The 15259-nt window shown below is 39.7% G+C and overlaps 1 protein-coding gene across 5 annotated transcripts in view; it reads left to right on the top strand.

Annotated features, from left to right (window-relative positions):
* The first annotated feature begins 11313 nt into the window (after positions 1-11313).
* Positions 11314-15259, top strand: part of nectin1b (nectin cell adhesion molecule 1b) — a 195858-nt gene continuing 191912 nt past the window's right edge. For all 5 annotated transcript variants that reach the window (XM_061682730.1, XM_061682731.1, XM_061682729.1 and 2 more), the window contains exon 1: positions 11314-11887. In XM_061682730.1, the coding sequence (XP_061538714.1) occupies positions 11833-11887 (55 nt within the window). In that variant the 5' untranslated portion in view covers positions 11314-11832. The remainder of the gene's footprint in view (positions 11888-15259) is intronic.

Raw genomic sequence — 15259 nt, 5'->3', positions numbered from 1 at the left:
AAACATCACAGTATAAAGTGTCATAGTGAGTCAAGCCACTTTGTTAAACGTATGTTGCGGTTAAATAAATCACATGAGGTAAATGGAAGGTGCACAGTACGAAGCATCTCCATGCAACTATTTTTATTGATGCTTCTTTCGGATAATCTAAATAAAATGACTCGCCTGGGGTGGGAGGATAAAGTATCTCCAGCTTGCCTCCTGCTGCAACCCAATCTGAGGTTTTGATTATGGTTTTTGGGTTTGTATCAATTTACATTGTCTCTTATCCATTTCCTTTCTTTTCCAACTGTAATATATATTTTTTTTAAAAATATATATATATATTTTTTTTTGCTTCTGATTTATTTTCCAACTGTAATATAATAACACAGAATACCCACCCCCCTCAAAAATAAATAAGCCCTTCACGAGTCATGGTTAAATTTGGCCATTTGTTTCTAGGCAGCGGCACAGTGGACGACTGGTTAGAGCATCAGCCTCACAGTTCTGAGGACCCAGGTTCAATCCCCAGCCCCACCTGTGTGGAGTTTGCATGTTCTCCCCGTACCAGCGTGGGTTTTCTCCGGGCACTCCGGTTTCCTCCCACATCCCAAAAACATGCATTAATTGGAGACTCTAAATTGCCCGTAGGCATGACTGTGAGTGCGAATGATTGTTTGTTTCTATGTGCCCTGCGATTGGCTGGCAACCAGTTCAGGGTGGACCCCGCCTCCTGCCCAATGACAGCTGGGATAGGCTCCAGCACACCCGCGACCCTCGTGAGGAGAAGCGGCTCAGAAAATGGATGGATGGATGTTTCTATGCAGAGTCCATGGAGCACAATCACTGCTGCCCGCAAAGAGCAAAGACTGTATTAAGCGAAGCTGACAACAGATAGGGAAAATTATTCATCATGAAACTTTGTACTTCTATGTCAAATTTCAAATAGCAACTGGGCTCGAAATCTTCTTTCTTCCTTTGTGTGGTTAGTGTTGCTTGGTGGAATTCATTGGGCAAAAACACTGCTCCCCTAAACAATATATTAAACACCACAGAGTTGTAGTCCACTTGATTCATCGTAAAACATCTAATTTTACATAAACCCTCAGCTACCTAAAACTCTCAGATTTGTTGGAATCATGTGACTTGTGTGGTCACTTGTTGCTACGCAGAATTCACGGGGCACAACCACTGCTTCCAGCAACATTAAAAAAATCAGACAACAAATTGTTAATGTGATTCATCATGAAACTTCACAAGTTAAATATAATATTAGCAAGCTAGCAGGCTAGGATTCTTCTTCTTGGTCATGTGACACTTTTGTGTGGCCACTTGTTGCTAGGCGGAATTCTTGGGGCGCAATCATTACTGCCCCCAACAGCCATATAGGCTATAAACCAACACAGACAACAACTTAATTGATGTGATTTGCCACAGAACCTTGTACTTGTAGGCCTAATTTATGATAGCTGGAAGGCCATGATTTTTCATGTCATGGCATGTAAAACAGTTATATGGCCACATGTTGCCATGCAGAATTTATGGGGCACCATCACTGCTGACTCCCATAGAAATGTATTAAGAACCCAACAACAAATAGTGACAATGATTACAACTTCTAATCTTGAATACTATTCTAGCTGGTTAACAAGCTGAGATTCTTCTTCCTGATCATGTGATGCATTTGTCTGACTACTTGTTGCTAATGTTGCATTGGGATGTCAGAAATTTATTTTACTAACATGATACTTAGATTGCTAACTGGCACATTATTCAGAGGCAAATCTAGGACAATTTGTATGATTTTCCTAACATAGAAACAACCAACACTTCTGATTTTCAGACTTGCTTCCACTGTACGACCTTCTTTCATCTGGTCTTATGGTCTTCCACAGTTTGTTTTTCTTTCTCTGACCTTGCAAACGTTCCCCCACTTGCGCTGCATGCTGAGTTGAGTGGGGCAGGGTTTGTGGGTGTGGCTGACTTTAAATTGTCCCTTTTCATCCTGAGAAGAAATGAGAGCCTTGGGAACCAAGTGCTTTATCAATTCAGTACGGACGTAGGTTTTTTTTGGTTGCCAAAATGATGATGCACCACAAAATAATGTTTGCTGTTTATTGGGAATGTGAGATAAAAATTATACACGATATATCGTCATAGGTATCTACGATTAGATTTGAAAAATGGTCGAGTATATAATTTGTGATGGATATATCATATCGCATTGTAATTGAAGTTAATAGTATCGTAATTGGAATTCGTCATATGACAATTGGAGTGAATCGTATCGTAATTTGAGTGAATTGTGTCGTAATTTGAGTGAATTGTATCATAATTGGATAGAATCGTATCATAATTGGAACGAATCATATCGTAAATGGAGTGAATTGTTTCGTAAATTAAGTTAGTCTTATCGTAATTGGAGTTAATCCTATTGTAATCGGTGTGAATTGTGCTGTAATAGTAGCGAATCATTCTGTGATAGGAGTGATTTGTATTGTAATTAGAGTGATTTACATCGTAACTAGAGTGAATCATACTGTAATCGCCAAGAGTTACATCCTATTACATCGGAATTGGAATGAACCTTATCACATGGGAAATGGAGTGAATTGTATCATATCGCAATTTCAAGGAATCACATCTTAATTCTGCTGTAAGTCACACTGTATCACACAATATTTAGACTTAGTCGTACTGGATTTCATCATAATTGGAGAGTATTGATATTGGTATTGTATCGTGATTGGTTTAAATTGAATTGCATCGCAAATAGAGTGAATCATATTACTTTGGAATTGGAGTCAATCGTGTTGCATTATAGTAAAGAAATAATATTTTCTCAAGTGGAGTGTCTCATAATTCCAATGACTTGCATCATAATTAGAGTTAATCGTATTGCATCGCTTTGAAATTGGACAAAATGTTATTAGACCGGAGTGAATCGCATTGTGAATCATATCACATCTTAATATTTGTGGAATGCATTGTATCGCGTCATATTGTGAGTGTATCGTATCGCATTGTAAACGTACTGATATTGTGTCTGTAGTAGCTTTATACGTATAGTATCGTTGACTGCTGTGTATCGAGACACATATCGTCCTCAGTGATGGAGATGCACAGCTCGAGTGGTTTAAATTTAGATTGTGATGACGAAATGCTTTGTCTTTAAACTCTAAACCTCGTAAATCTTTATGCACTGAGGTGTGAAAGTAACACCTTCAGACTAATGAATTTTTCAAAAGGAAGGCGGTCGGGTTGGGTTGGGTTGGGGGATGGGGGCGTTGTGCCTGGCTGAGGCCTTGGCACTCTTGAAGTGTTGAGAACAAGCCCACTGATAGACAATTAACAACCATGTGGCTTAGCAAGTGCCATTATCGTCCTGGCAAGCAGCGATTTTACCCCGCCGCCGATCACCACTCAATGTCATCACTTGTGCACACTTTGAGTGTGGACTGGAAAATGAAATTGAAAATGGCAGGCTTCAATTTAAAATAAATAAATAAAGGCTGACATTTACATTCAGTCAATCAGTAGGGACGGTTTTCAATGTTCATTTTGAAAAATTAATCCGATATACCTTTTCATAATATTTGTAAACAATAGGTGCCAAGGTACTTCTGGTGGCAGAAAGTGATGAACTGAAAATGGTGACTTTAAAAAAATTATATTAATGAAGTAGTACCTGTGGGTGAGGGGGATAAATCAAGTGCACTTTATATCATAAATAGTTATAGAGAGAAGATCGAGAGATTGCCTAGTCGCGCATGAGCCCCTTCGAAAGGGACAGACTAAGAACCAAACCTCCATCATGGGGTTTCTGGAAAGCCTTTTCCCAGAGGTGTTTTTTTTCGGATAGTGCGTCCTAATTCAGACAGTTTAACTTGAATCCCAATAAAATTAAATGTGTTTCGCCTGGCCCTTCATGTTTTCTTCAAAGAATTGTACCCATCTTACAAATTCTGCCCGAGTAAGCAAACATATGAGCACAACAGTGTGTTTTCTCATTTACTAAATAAAAGTAGGGCTGTGAATTTCAAAATAAGAGCAAGTAAATAAAAACAAAGTATTACGTGTTCAAATAAAGTGCTTAACTTCAGAATAATTCTTTGAAAAAACTAACAAATTACAGATAATACTTCTAGTTTTGATCATATGGGTAGAAGCAAAATAATGCATTGTAAAAATGCATTATACATAGGTTTCCAGAATTTTGAGGTCAACTTTGGGGGTGCATATTATACATGGGTGCACATCATACACGAGAAATTACGGTAATGCTCATTTGCTTGTACCAGTTAGCCCACAGAGTTAAGTGAATGAACTGTTATTTATTTATGTATTTATTTTCTGACAACTGGTGTATTTTTTAATTTTTTAATTTTTATTTTTTTTGTAAAAGTTGATTTTAAGAGTTAAGTTAAAACTTTTGGTTTCACTTTTGGTTTTCACTCTTTGGTGATTAGCTAGAGGTAACACCCACCGTACCTAACTCTCACAAGCTAATGCTAATGCTAATTTGCTAGTAGCAGTTAATCCAAAGAGTAAATTTAATAACAGTGTGCTGTAATTTGTAAAGTGTATGTTTTTGGAAAGTTTGGTTTAAATATTGACTTAAAAAAAATAATCACAGAGTCTTTGTTTTATCACTAGCTAAAGCTAAGACCTTCTATGCTGAAGCTTAAAGCCACCAAGGCAAACTCATGAGAGAGTTTCAGTTAATATAAAGAGTTTAAGTGGATCTTCTGGTGGTACGGTGAGCTGTTATTTAGAAGACAATTGTGATGATTTTGGCGACTTCATTTTGGGGACATTGGATCTCTCTAAATCACACACGGCGCCGCCACAGATCGCATCCAACAAATGTCATTGTCTTGTCATGACACACGTCACAGTTCATAAGTTACACAGAAAAAAAATACAAAAAGTTGGCGTATGAATTGCTTAGGTCAGCCATTATTTTGCTTCAGCTTGGCTGGGAAATACACATGGAAAATCCCAACAGTTCCTTTCTATGACAGCACTCAAGAAAAGTTCCTCCATCACTATTATTATTATTATTCCTTCCAGGCTTCAATTTGAACCTTTAAAACCTTTATTAACTTTACAGCTGATGATTTAAGAATAATCTATATAGCTATCTATATAATAACGTAAGTACACTCACCCTTTAAGGACGACGCTCTAACAGAAACGAAAATAGCTGTTTAATTATTAATTGATGTGTGTGTGTGTGTGTGTGTGTGTGTGTGTGTATTCTACTGTGCTAAAGGCTGACAAATATTGAACGTGACTGTGCATAGAATAGGTTGCAGCATATAATGTAGAGAAGCCGAAGTCAACTCATCCCTTTAATGTGGATGTTATTTATTCCTCGTAGGCCTGTTCAAAGGCGCTCATGAAATATGGAAGTGATATTGCCATAAATTGGGTTTCATCGCCATCATATTTGCATACGCTGCATTTGAAGAGTGGCTGCAGTATGTAGGACTCCAAAACCTGAAATACAGTGAGGGATCGACAGCATGTATTCAATATGTATTTGTTGCGCACCAAAAACAGATACAGACTGCGTATGGCAGTGGTAGGAAGTAACAAAGTACCAATACTCTGCTACTGTACTTACTGTAAGTGGATGTTTCAGGTATCTGTACTTTACTTGAGTACTATATATATTTTTCTGACGGCTTTTTGCTTTTACGCCCTACATTTGAAAACATACTTGTACTTTCTATTCCGTTCTCATCAATTTAGCCTTGTACTTTTTTCAACCTCATGACAAGAACACAAAAGAGCCGGAAGTAGAAAGACGTAAAATTAGATGCTCTTGAGCTCTTTATTGATTAAGCTCTTGGGGTCTTATAAAAAAAAATATCAGCTGTTACATGGAGGAAGGTGAACCAGAGAGCATGAACGATGACGACGCAACAGATTCGGAGAAGCAAGACATTCCCCATATATGGCCTTATTTGAGATAATTGTTTGTAGGAAAGTCTTTGTCTAATTTAAAAAACAACAACAAAAAACGCATACAAAGATTGTAAAAATATCTATATTTTTTTATTTCATGGAAGACAGATGGAAGGGGACCTTTAAGTACACAAGTTGAATTAGTTTTTCTACTTTCTACTTCTTCTTTTTTACGCAAGTATCTGTACTAGCACTAAAGTACACGCTGTACTGAGTACTTGCGTCACCTCTGTGTATTGTTGACATGCATTTTTCTCTCATCCGATGTCCCCAGACATTTTTTTTCCAGATGAGACAAACACAAACGCTCTTGTCTTGGATCAAAAGACTAGTCTTCACTCCAAGGAAGAGAAGAAGAAAAAAAAAGACAGATTTCACGCTGCAGACCTGGACAACACTGCTCCCCCTCATCAGCGCTTTGCCAAAGTTGTGCCGTAATTTATGAGTGCCGAGTGGCGAATTTGTGACATCATGAGGCCATCAGTGGGACAGATGTCAGCTTTTCTGAAACGCTGGACACGGGCGCTTTTAAACGCTTGGCCGAGCCTGCCGGGGTGTGGCTAATGATTTGGTGGCCCATTTAAATGAGCGGTCCCCCTGATACCCTTGGAATTTGTTTCGTTATTTTTCTTTAAATGTACAATTTGGACTTCAGCTAACATTTTCTGGAAAAGCGCGCCAAGAAGTCAGCATATTCTGTGAAACACCAAACAATTTGACATTAAAACTTTGGACCTCAAAGCAAGTGCGATCATAACCAAAGAACTGCGAGGAACACATTTAAACACATTATACCCAGCAGATGCTATTGCACAGTAAATAGCAGCAGAACATTTAGTAACATGAATTTTTCAGCCATGTTGTTTTTTTCATTACCGTAGTTTTTTTGTTTTTTTGTTTGAACCAGTGGCATCGCAAGGCCTATTTTAGGGGAGCTTCAATTGTCCTAGCCCCCCTAAACTGATCTTCAGCCCCCCCAAAACAAACATTGGTCCCCACAAAATATACATTCGATGACATTTTCCATTTAGACATTAGACAGTAAACCTAAACAGAGACTCAGTGGCATTAAACATCTTGCAGCCTCTTTTTTGGAAGAATTGTTCCCTATCTGGCTAAATGCTTCTTTTTGTGAGGTGAGGTTGAGTTCACCACCGTTATGCAGCGCCCGTCTCTCAAGTCTAAGCAAATAAATTGGCCGATTGGCGGCTCGTATCTCAAAAAACGCGGGTCACTAGTCGTTTTCTCGAGGCACCAATGTATCCGTTTGCAAATGTAGGGAGTCAAAAGTCAAATATTCTCAAGAGAATAATTATTCAAGATAGACAGATACATGCAAAATCGATTTCAGTACAGTAACTAAGTTATCTATACTTTGTTACTTCCCAACACTGACTTCAGTGGGAGATGATATTTCATGTAGTGTAAATTTTATTCAACTGGAGCTGTCTGGCGCATTAGTCGGGAATTTCCACTTTGCCTCGTCAATAGACAAAACTAAACAGTCACTTGGCAGCATCTCAGCTTTACTTTTAAGTTAGTGTGCCGAATTTCAAAGAAGCGTCACTTTCATTTGTCAGCTTCACGGCTTTATGTAAGAGACACACACTTTTTACGCACTGTCAACGTCAAATTTTAAAATTAATTTGAGGTAATTAGCAGAAGAGCGTCACATATGTATCTTTCTAAGCATTGAAGGCAGCCTAGGTTTGACAAATATAATATTTGTGTTTTTGCAAGCCCTTTATAGTATCGTCTACATTGAAACTAAAGTACAGTGAACCGCCACTATCAGCAGGGGATAAGGATCACTTGAATAAAAAAATAAGCGAGTAATTAACAGCCACCTCAAAAGGTTTGTAACTATAGATGCCACAAGATGGCAGTCTTTTTAACAAGTATACGGCCTGACTAAATGAAGCTCCTTCCCTTTCTTCAGCATAGTTCCTTGGCACACACATACCCCAAGATGGGCCATATTTGTTGGGCTTTGGCCTGAATGCAAAAACAACAGACAGCTTTCTCGTGAAAAACGTAAAATAGCCCATTTTCGAAGAGGCAACTTTGTGAATAAGTCTTTCATGAACCTAATATGCAATTTCGTAGGATATACTTCATTCACGTATTTTTCTAAACAATAGTCAGTGTAGAGCCTTCATTGAAACTGACATACACAATTTCATAAACAATAAACCCAACATGCTGTCTTCCATATACTGTACGTAACATACATATTTTCACACACAATGAATTCAGATTAATTTGGGGTTATTTACATTGTACATTTTTTTTTCAGTTCTTGTTTTTTTTCTACTGCATGTTCAAAATAAACTTCAATCAATCAATCCTTTTCGAGAAAAGAAACAAAAGTACGCATTTTTGTAAAAATCAAAGACAGAGAAGCGGTTTTGACAAACTCAACAAGCATTTCTGTGAATATGGAAGTCAATTTAGAGACTTTAATACATTTAAGGAGCATATCTTTGTCAACAATGAAGCCTGCTTCAATGAAACTAGTGTCAACATTTTCTTTAAAATCAAAGACAGTCAAGTCTTTGATAAACCAACATACGTTTCTGTAAACATTTAAATCAATTTAGCGTCTTCAGTGTACTTAACGTGCATATTTTCTTCAATACCGAAGTCAATTAAGAGTCTTCAACAAACGTAACGTCCGCATTTTTGTAAACATCAAAGAGACTCAAGAGTCAAACACAGCATAGATTTTCAGTCGAACATTTTTGCAAGCATTGAGGAACATTTTGAGTGTTTTACTAACCTAATAGTATGTTTTTGTACACTTCACCGGATCTGATGTACGCATTTCGGAAACATCAAAAACAGTCGAGTCTTTGACGAACCTAGCATACGAATTGACAATTAACATATGCCTTTGCATAAACACGTGACTATTTCATCTTCAAACACCGTAATGTATGCATTTTCCTAAAAATGTAAGAAAATGTAGTCTTGAACAAACCTAACAAATGTATTTGTGTACGCAATGAGGACAATTTTGAACATGAAATGAACCCAAAACTGCAAAATTGCATTCAGGTATCTTTTTTATTACTATTATTATTTGTTTGAGCCTTTAAAAGAATACCACGAGTGATGATCTCTGCATTTCTTTTGCAAAATCAAACCTCACCGACCGATTTATCGCGACCTCCTCATAATAGTTGGATTTTGGAAAATAACGTGAATTCGTGCAGTCACAGAAAACTGTCTTCGTGCTCCCCTGCCGTGTTTCAGCAACACTTACGTTGGCGTACACCAGGGGTGTCAAACTCTTTTTTTTTTTTTTTTTTTTGTCTCGGGCCGCATTGTTGTTATGATTTCCCTCAGAGGGCCGTTAGAACATCTATCCATTTTCTGTACTGCTTTATCCTCACAAGGGTCGCAGGCGTGCTGGAGCCTATCCCAGCTATCGTCGGGCGAGAGGTGGGGTACACCCTGAACTGTTCGCCAGCCAATAACAGGCCGTTAGAACAGTGAAACCATATAAATGTTTAATCACCAAAACATATTATTACCATTACACAGCAAATTGATGGATAACTAGTTTTGAAATCAGAAGACAAGGATAATAGTTCGTTCAAGTATTGTTTAAGTTACTGAAGTGTTTGGTAACAGAAAAATAAAATATCTCAACATTATTGTTTATTATTATGACAATTTGGAATTTGGGTAGATATTTTAGCAAAAATCACGGAAGTTGACGAGCATGATTTGCTTTCGCGAACCACACAAAATGATGTGGTGAGCCCCATCTGGCCCCTGGGCCTTCAGTTTGACATCTATGGCGTACACTGAGAGCTCACACACCTGTTCCTCACTTCTTTATTGTGTTTTTACATTGTTTTTTTTAATGTTTATTTAAAAAAATATAGATATTTTGATATTCACAATGTGCCTCCCACATACAGAGATGTTGGGGTAGTGCAATGCTCCCCCCGGCGGGTGATGTGAACACAGTCATCCGGCATTCCAGGCAACAAAATACGCATCTGTAATGAGCTACCAAACCAATTCTGCCATTTTACTCTGGACATTTAATGTGGTGGCTCCACTACACAGCCATTGTGCAAAATGTGCAACGCTTTCCCAGTAGTGTGACAAAAACCGGGAATATATGGAACTGATACTTCAGTGGCTAAAGCTATGATTTACTGTAAGTGCTTATATGCTTACGCATGTACAAAACTGTAGGTGACACTTAAGAAGGCTCCAATCAGATTGCGCTGATTTCATACCCATTGTACTCCTGGATACTTGGGGGAATATGTATTTGCATCAAATGCGGGGATTACTTTCATAAATGCACAATTGATTTCCTGTTTGATTGTCTGAGTGTTGTTAATCTTGTGACCAATTACAGAACGTACGCCACTCACAACAAGTTAGGGATATTGTTTTTTGTTTCTTGGCTGAAGTATCAGGATGAAACAAAATTACCCTTTAACCTTTACAGGTCAGATTAATTTGACCTTCTCAATACTTTGCAATGTTTGACTGTTCCATGTTTCATTACTTTTTGCACAAGGAGCTAAATGAAAAAAAATTACAGTAGGTAACAAAAAAAAAAAATGGTGGTGTTTTAGTCGGGGGTTAGAATGGATTAATGGCATTTCCATTCATTTTAATGGGGAATATTAAGTTGACATACAAGTCAATTGAACTCCCATTAAAGGTAACAAATTAAAATAAAATAAAGTCAAGGTACCACTGTACATGTGGTTTTAACTATTCCATATTCCTTTCTCACACAATGGTTTTCAAATCGATATTGGATAAATAAATAAACAAATCCATAAATACATACATAGACTAATTTTATTTACTCGCTCTTGATTTCACACACAAATGCTTTCCAATCGAAATTGAATAAATGCTGTAAATGAAGACATAAATCAATAGAAACAAATAAAAACGTGACCAATTAACTCCAGATTTCACACAAAAATAATTTCCATTTGAAACTTTTTTTAAATGTTATTTATTTGTTTTACTATAAGATCTCAATTTTGCACGTAAACGTTTCTCCAGTTGTAATGCAATGAAAACTAAATCTAAAAACAAAATTAGAAATGCAAAAATGAATACAAACCAAATCAAGACCGCGTGAATGAATTTGCCCAAAGAAATAAATCCACACAAAAATATTACAGTTGAAATATCACGCGCAAATGTTTTCCAATTGATACGAGATATTTCGTCCAGGTGAGGAAAAACCAAAACGCGCCGGTGCGCGTGCCCGAGCGCGTGCATCGGCTCCACCATCCAGGCTCCTCCCCCTGTGCCGTGACGTTATCCAGCCCCGAGCTGCCCCCGCCCCCTAGATCCCGGTGCGGGAGGAGGAGGGACGCTCACTCAACCAACCTGCAAGTCGGTCCTCGCTCGGCTGCCTTTGCGTGGAGCTCGAGAAGCTTTCCTTTCAGGAGAACATTGCGGATCTTTCTCCGACGTTTCCCGAACTTGAGGCACATAACCAGCAGGGGTAGGGGGGCGCCGAGGTGTAGGGAAACTTCTCCCCGGGGCCGGCCATCGATCGTGAGACTTGCTCGGATGGAGCCACAGCGGCGCGCTTGACGTTCAAGTGGCAACAAGCTCGGAAGGCGAGCGAACAATCCGGCCCGTCAAATTCAGATTTTGGCATCGCCTCATCCTTTAGTTTTTTGTTGCTGGTGGCTTTGGAGGTCGCAGTCCAGTTCAGTCCAGGGGACCCCCACTCTTTCTCTCAGTTTTTTTTTTGTTTTTTTTTGAAGCCCCTCAAGTGGGATTTGCACAAATTGCATGCTCGCTCTTTGTGCGCGGTTCTAACAGAGAAGACCCCCTACCCCCCACCCCCACCCCCCCTCCGGGAGACGAGGTGCCATGGCGCAGCTGTGTGCGGGAATTTGCGTGCTCCTCTTGGCGCTGCACGTCCAAGGTAAGCTCCCAAGAATAAAAAGACAAAAAAAAAAAACGCGACTTTTTTTTTTTTTTTTTTTTTTTTTTTTTTTTTTTTAAATTTCCATGCCCCGCACTCTTGCATGTATAAATACCTCCACAAATCCGCAAAAATATTACATTTGCAATTCCGATGTTTGCTGCAGAGTACTTATTTAGTTGTGTAAAAAAAAAAAAAAAAGAAAAAAAAAGAAAAAAACGTGCAGTTACCGGGGTGGTCGGCAGATGGCGTTGTGAGCGAAGCACTGCAAAGTTAGGCCAATTTAGGGTAAAGGGTGTGTGTGTGTGCGTGCGTGTGTGTGTGTGTGTGTGTTGGAATAAAAGCATCCTCCGCTCTCCAGTTGTAATGGGATGAATAGTCTTAATGTAATGACCCCCTCCCTTTATCCGTCATCCTCTCTTGTCCAAATCCTTTATTTCGCTTTGTGGATTCGACCCCGTTGGAGTGGAAATGTTGCATCTCGGAATATACAGGATCCCAGCCAGTGAGTGAGTGTGTGTGTGTGTGTGTGTGCGCGCGCGTGTGTGCACATAAAAAGCCTGTCAAAGGCTATTTAAAATCAATAACTGTCAGTGGTCAAGCAAACGCACCCAAATAATCTCCTTTTCCCCCGCAACGTTCTTGTGGAAAGATTGTGCCATATTCCCATTAGTGTCCCCACAAAGTCTCTCCTCCACCTCCTCCTCCTGTTCCAAGGTGAAAAACAAGGAAGATGTCGACCTTGCCCGCTCGTGTGGTTTAGCGGCGATGGGATACTTTGATCACAAAGAGCTCTGTGTGATTTACAGCGAGATGATCCCTTTGCTTGCGGAGAAGATCAGGATTAGCAGCGTTCCCTTGTGTGTGTGTGTGTGTGTGTGTAAGGGGTTCGGCGTGGGGGTGTGGGTGGTGGGTACGAAGCGTTTGAAGCTGTTCAATCAAGGATGTGTGTGGAAAATGTCTCTGAAATTGCACTTGAAGCATCTCAGGGAAAGGGGCAAGAAAGAAATCTGGAGCCAAATGAGATACTCTTAAGGGTGCTTTTACATGCGACGCCGTTCCGAAATTTTTCCACATTTCGGATCGGCGTCGCATCCGCATGAAAAAGCGCGACTATACGCGCTTGAAAATCGCATATGAACGGGACAGCTGCTGTTGTGTCGTGAATCGATTGATGCAAAATGGATTGCATCCCCTTAAAACCCCCAAAAATGGATACAGGTTCAACTGGTTTGCTGTTTTTTACGTGAAATAACAGGAAGTCCATGTGTGGAAACAGGAGTTCAGAACTTTTAAAGACATCCCTCTGCTGTTAAACATCCAGGGATCCATTTTCTGTACTGCTTGTCCTCATTGGCCTCGCCCAAAGCCAGCTGCACACCCTGGACTGCGAGAAGACGACTAGTTTGCTGCGTAAAGAAGTTAAACAACATGACGTCGAGCGGCGGGAAGTCGAGCTACGTCCGCGCTACAGCGGCGATGCAACAATCAGTTTGGAAGTAGGAGTTCAGAACATTCAGAGGTAGTGATGAATGCGAATTCATGGCAAGAAACATAATCAATTAATTGATCATTCATTTTCCCGATTGTCGATGGAAGCAATGTAGCCAAATAGCCACGAGGAGAGGTCAGTTCAGACCAAACTAAACGATATGGAAAGGTTGATGTTTTCAATGCACCGCTGGTGTGGAAACAGGAATTAAGTAACATTCCGGGAAATAAATCCTCTCTTTCTATTAAGATAATTAATTGATTGGCAGACAGAGAATTTCAGCCCATTAAAAAAATAAATAATAATAATAATAAATAAAATGAACTAGAAATTAAGGTTACTTGCCTTTTAAAGATATGGAGGGAAGAGGTCATTCCAGAGCGAACTAAACGATAAGGAATGTTTGGCGTGAAAACAATAGTTCAGGATTTTCAGTGAGATGCTTTCCCATTCCTGTAGGTCAGGGTTAAGAGTCAGTCCAGACCAAACTAAACGATAGCGAGACTTTGATGTGATCTTAGTTTGCTCGGGCTGTAGTCATAGCGCAGTGTGTGTTTTATTTTTTTCCTAATTCAATTGGGAGCGAGTGTGGGTTAATGGAAAGAAGATGTTGTCTGAATTCTCCACAGTTAGACACGCAGCATCAAAAATTTGCTCTCCGCGGCCCTCGGGAGGTTAAAGGGCGTGGCCGTAAATGCTCGCCCTCTTTTTTAAGTCTTAAGTGATATACAGCCTGTTTCAGACTCTGGCCTCATTTTGGAAGCACAAACAAGCGGGAGGGTCCCGGGCGAAAAGGCATGTAGCGCGACGCCCGTGTTGCTAGTGGGAACGGGGCCCAATAAACCCACACGCCAAGTTCTAAACAGTGGGCCCACGCCAAGGAGATGATCGGCGCGCGTGCGCGGGTAATACGAGCTCCTGCTGTCTTTGGCCGGCCATAATTCCAGACTTTGGATTTAATTTGAATCCTCCACCAGGCCAATGATGTCTCTTTTATTTAGTGGGAACGTGTGAGTTATTAACAAAGGCGTAGGGCGAGTATAAATCACATCCCGGCCGTCCTTGGCGTGAGTCACCACACTGGCCGCCAGCGTCGGCGCGAGTTTATACGTCGCTGGCCGTTTAAGTCCACGCACGTGCCGGGTTTCCTGGCGTTGCGATTGACAGCTCTATTGTTTGCGTGGTCGTCTTTGGATTTCTGACCACAGCGGCGTCCGAGTTCAGTGCGGGCGGAAGGGTCGGAGGTCAATGGGGGTCCTGGGAGGCCTCGTACTGGTTGGATGTTTGACGGTTACTCAGGACGGTACGCGTGGGTGATTGCACATATGTCTTTAATTAGCATGCTGACTTTACACATTTTACCTCAGCCAAGGCCATTTGTTGATTTGTTAATAATCCAAATTACTCACACACAACACTGTTGGTCAGGAACTCATTGAAATTGGTTAAATTTTGCAACATATTCCTTAGTGGGTCATTCTTGAGCATTTAAGAGCTTTGGTGAAGGTACTGCATGCTGCTGTTTGTTTGTTTAATGATCAGGATGAACCATAAACAAATAAAGTGATTGTCTGTTTGGATCCAGCGATTTCATCCAAAATGTGCCTTGGTGGAGGTATGCCCCCCGTTTGTTTTTTGTTTTTTCGCGTTCAAGATAACCCAATGATCTCAAAATGTATTGATTTTTTTATTTTATTTTTATTTTTTTCCCCATAAATTCAGAGTGAATAAGGCATTATAGTTGTTTGATGTATGAATCTGTTTGTTTCGTGATTAGGATGAACCAAAAAAAAAAAAAAAAAAAAATGCTAATTTGTTCATATCCCAGAATTTCATCCTTAAAAAAAAAATTAAAAAAAATAAAAGTATGAATGGCAAAT

The sequence above is a fragment of the Phycodurus eques genome, chromosome 7, assembly GCF_024500275.1.
Source record: "Phycodurus eques isolate BA_2022a chromosome 7, UOR_Pequ_1.1, whole genome shotgun sequence".
In the NCBI taxonomy this organism is placed as follows: domain Eukaryota; kingdom Metazoa; phylum Chordata; class Actinopteri; order Syngnathiformes; family Syngnathidae; genus Phycodurus; species Phycodurus eques.
Note: the sequence above shows the minus strand (reverse complement) of the source record. Positions and strands in the feature narration are given on the sequence as shown.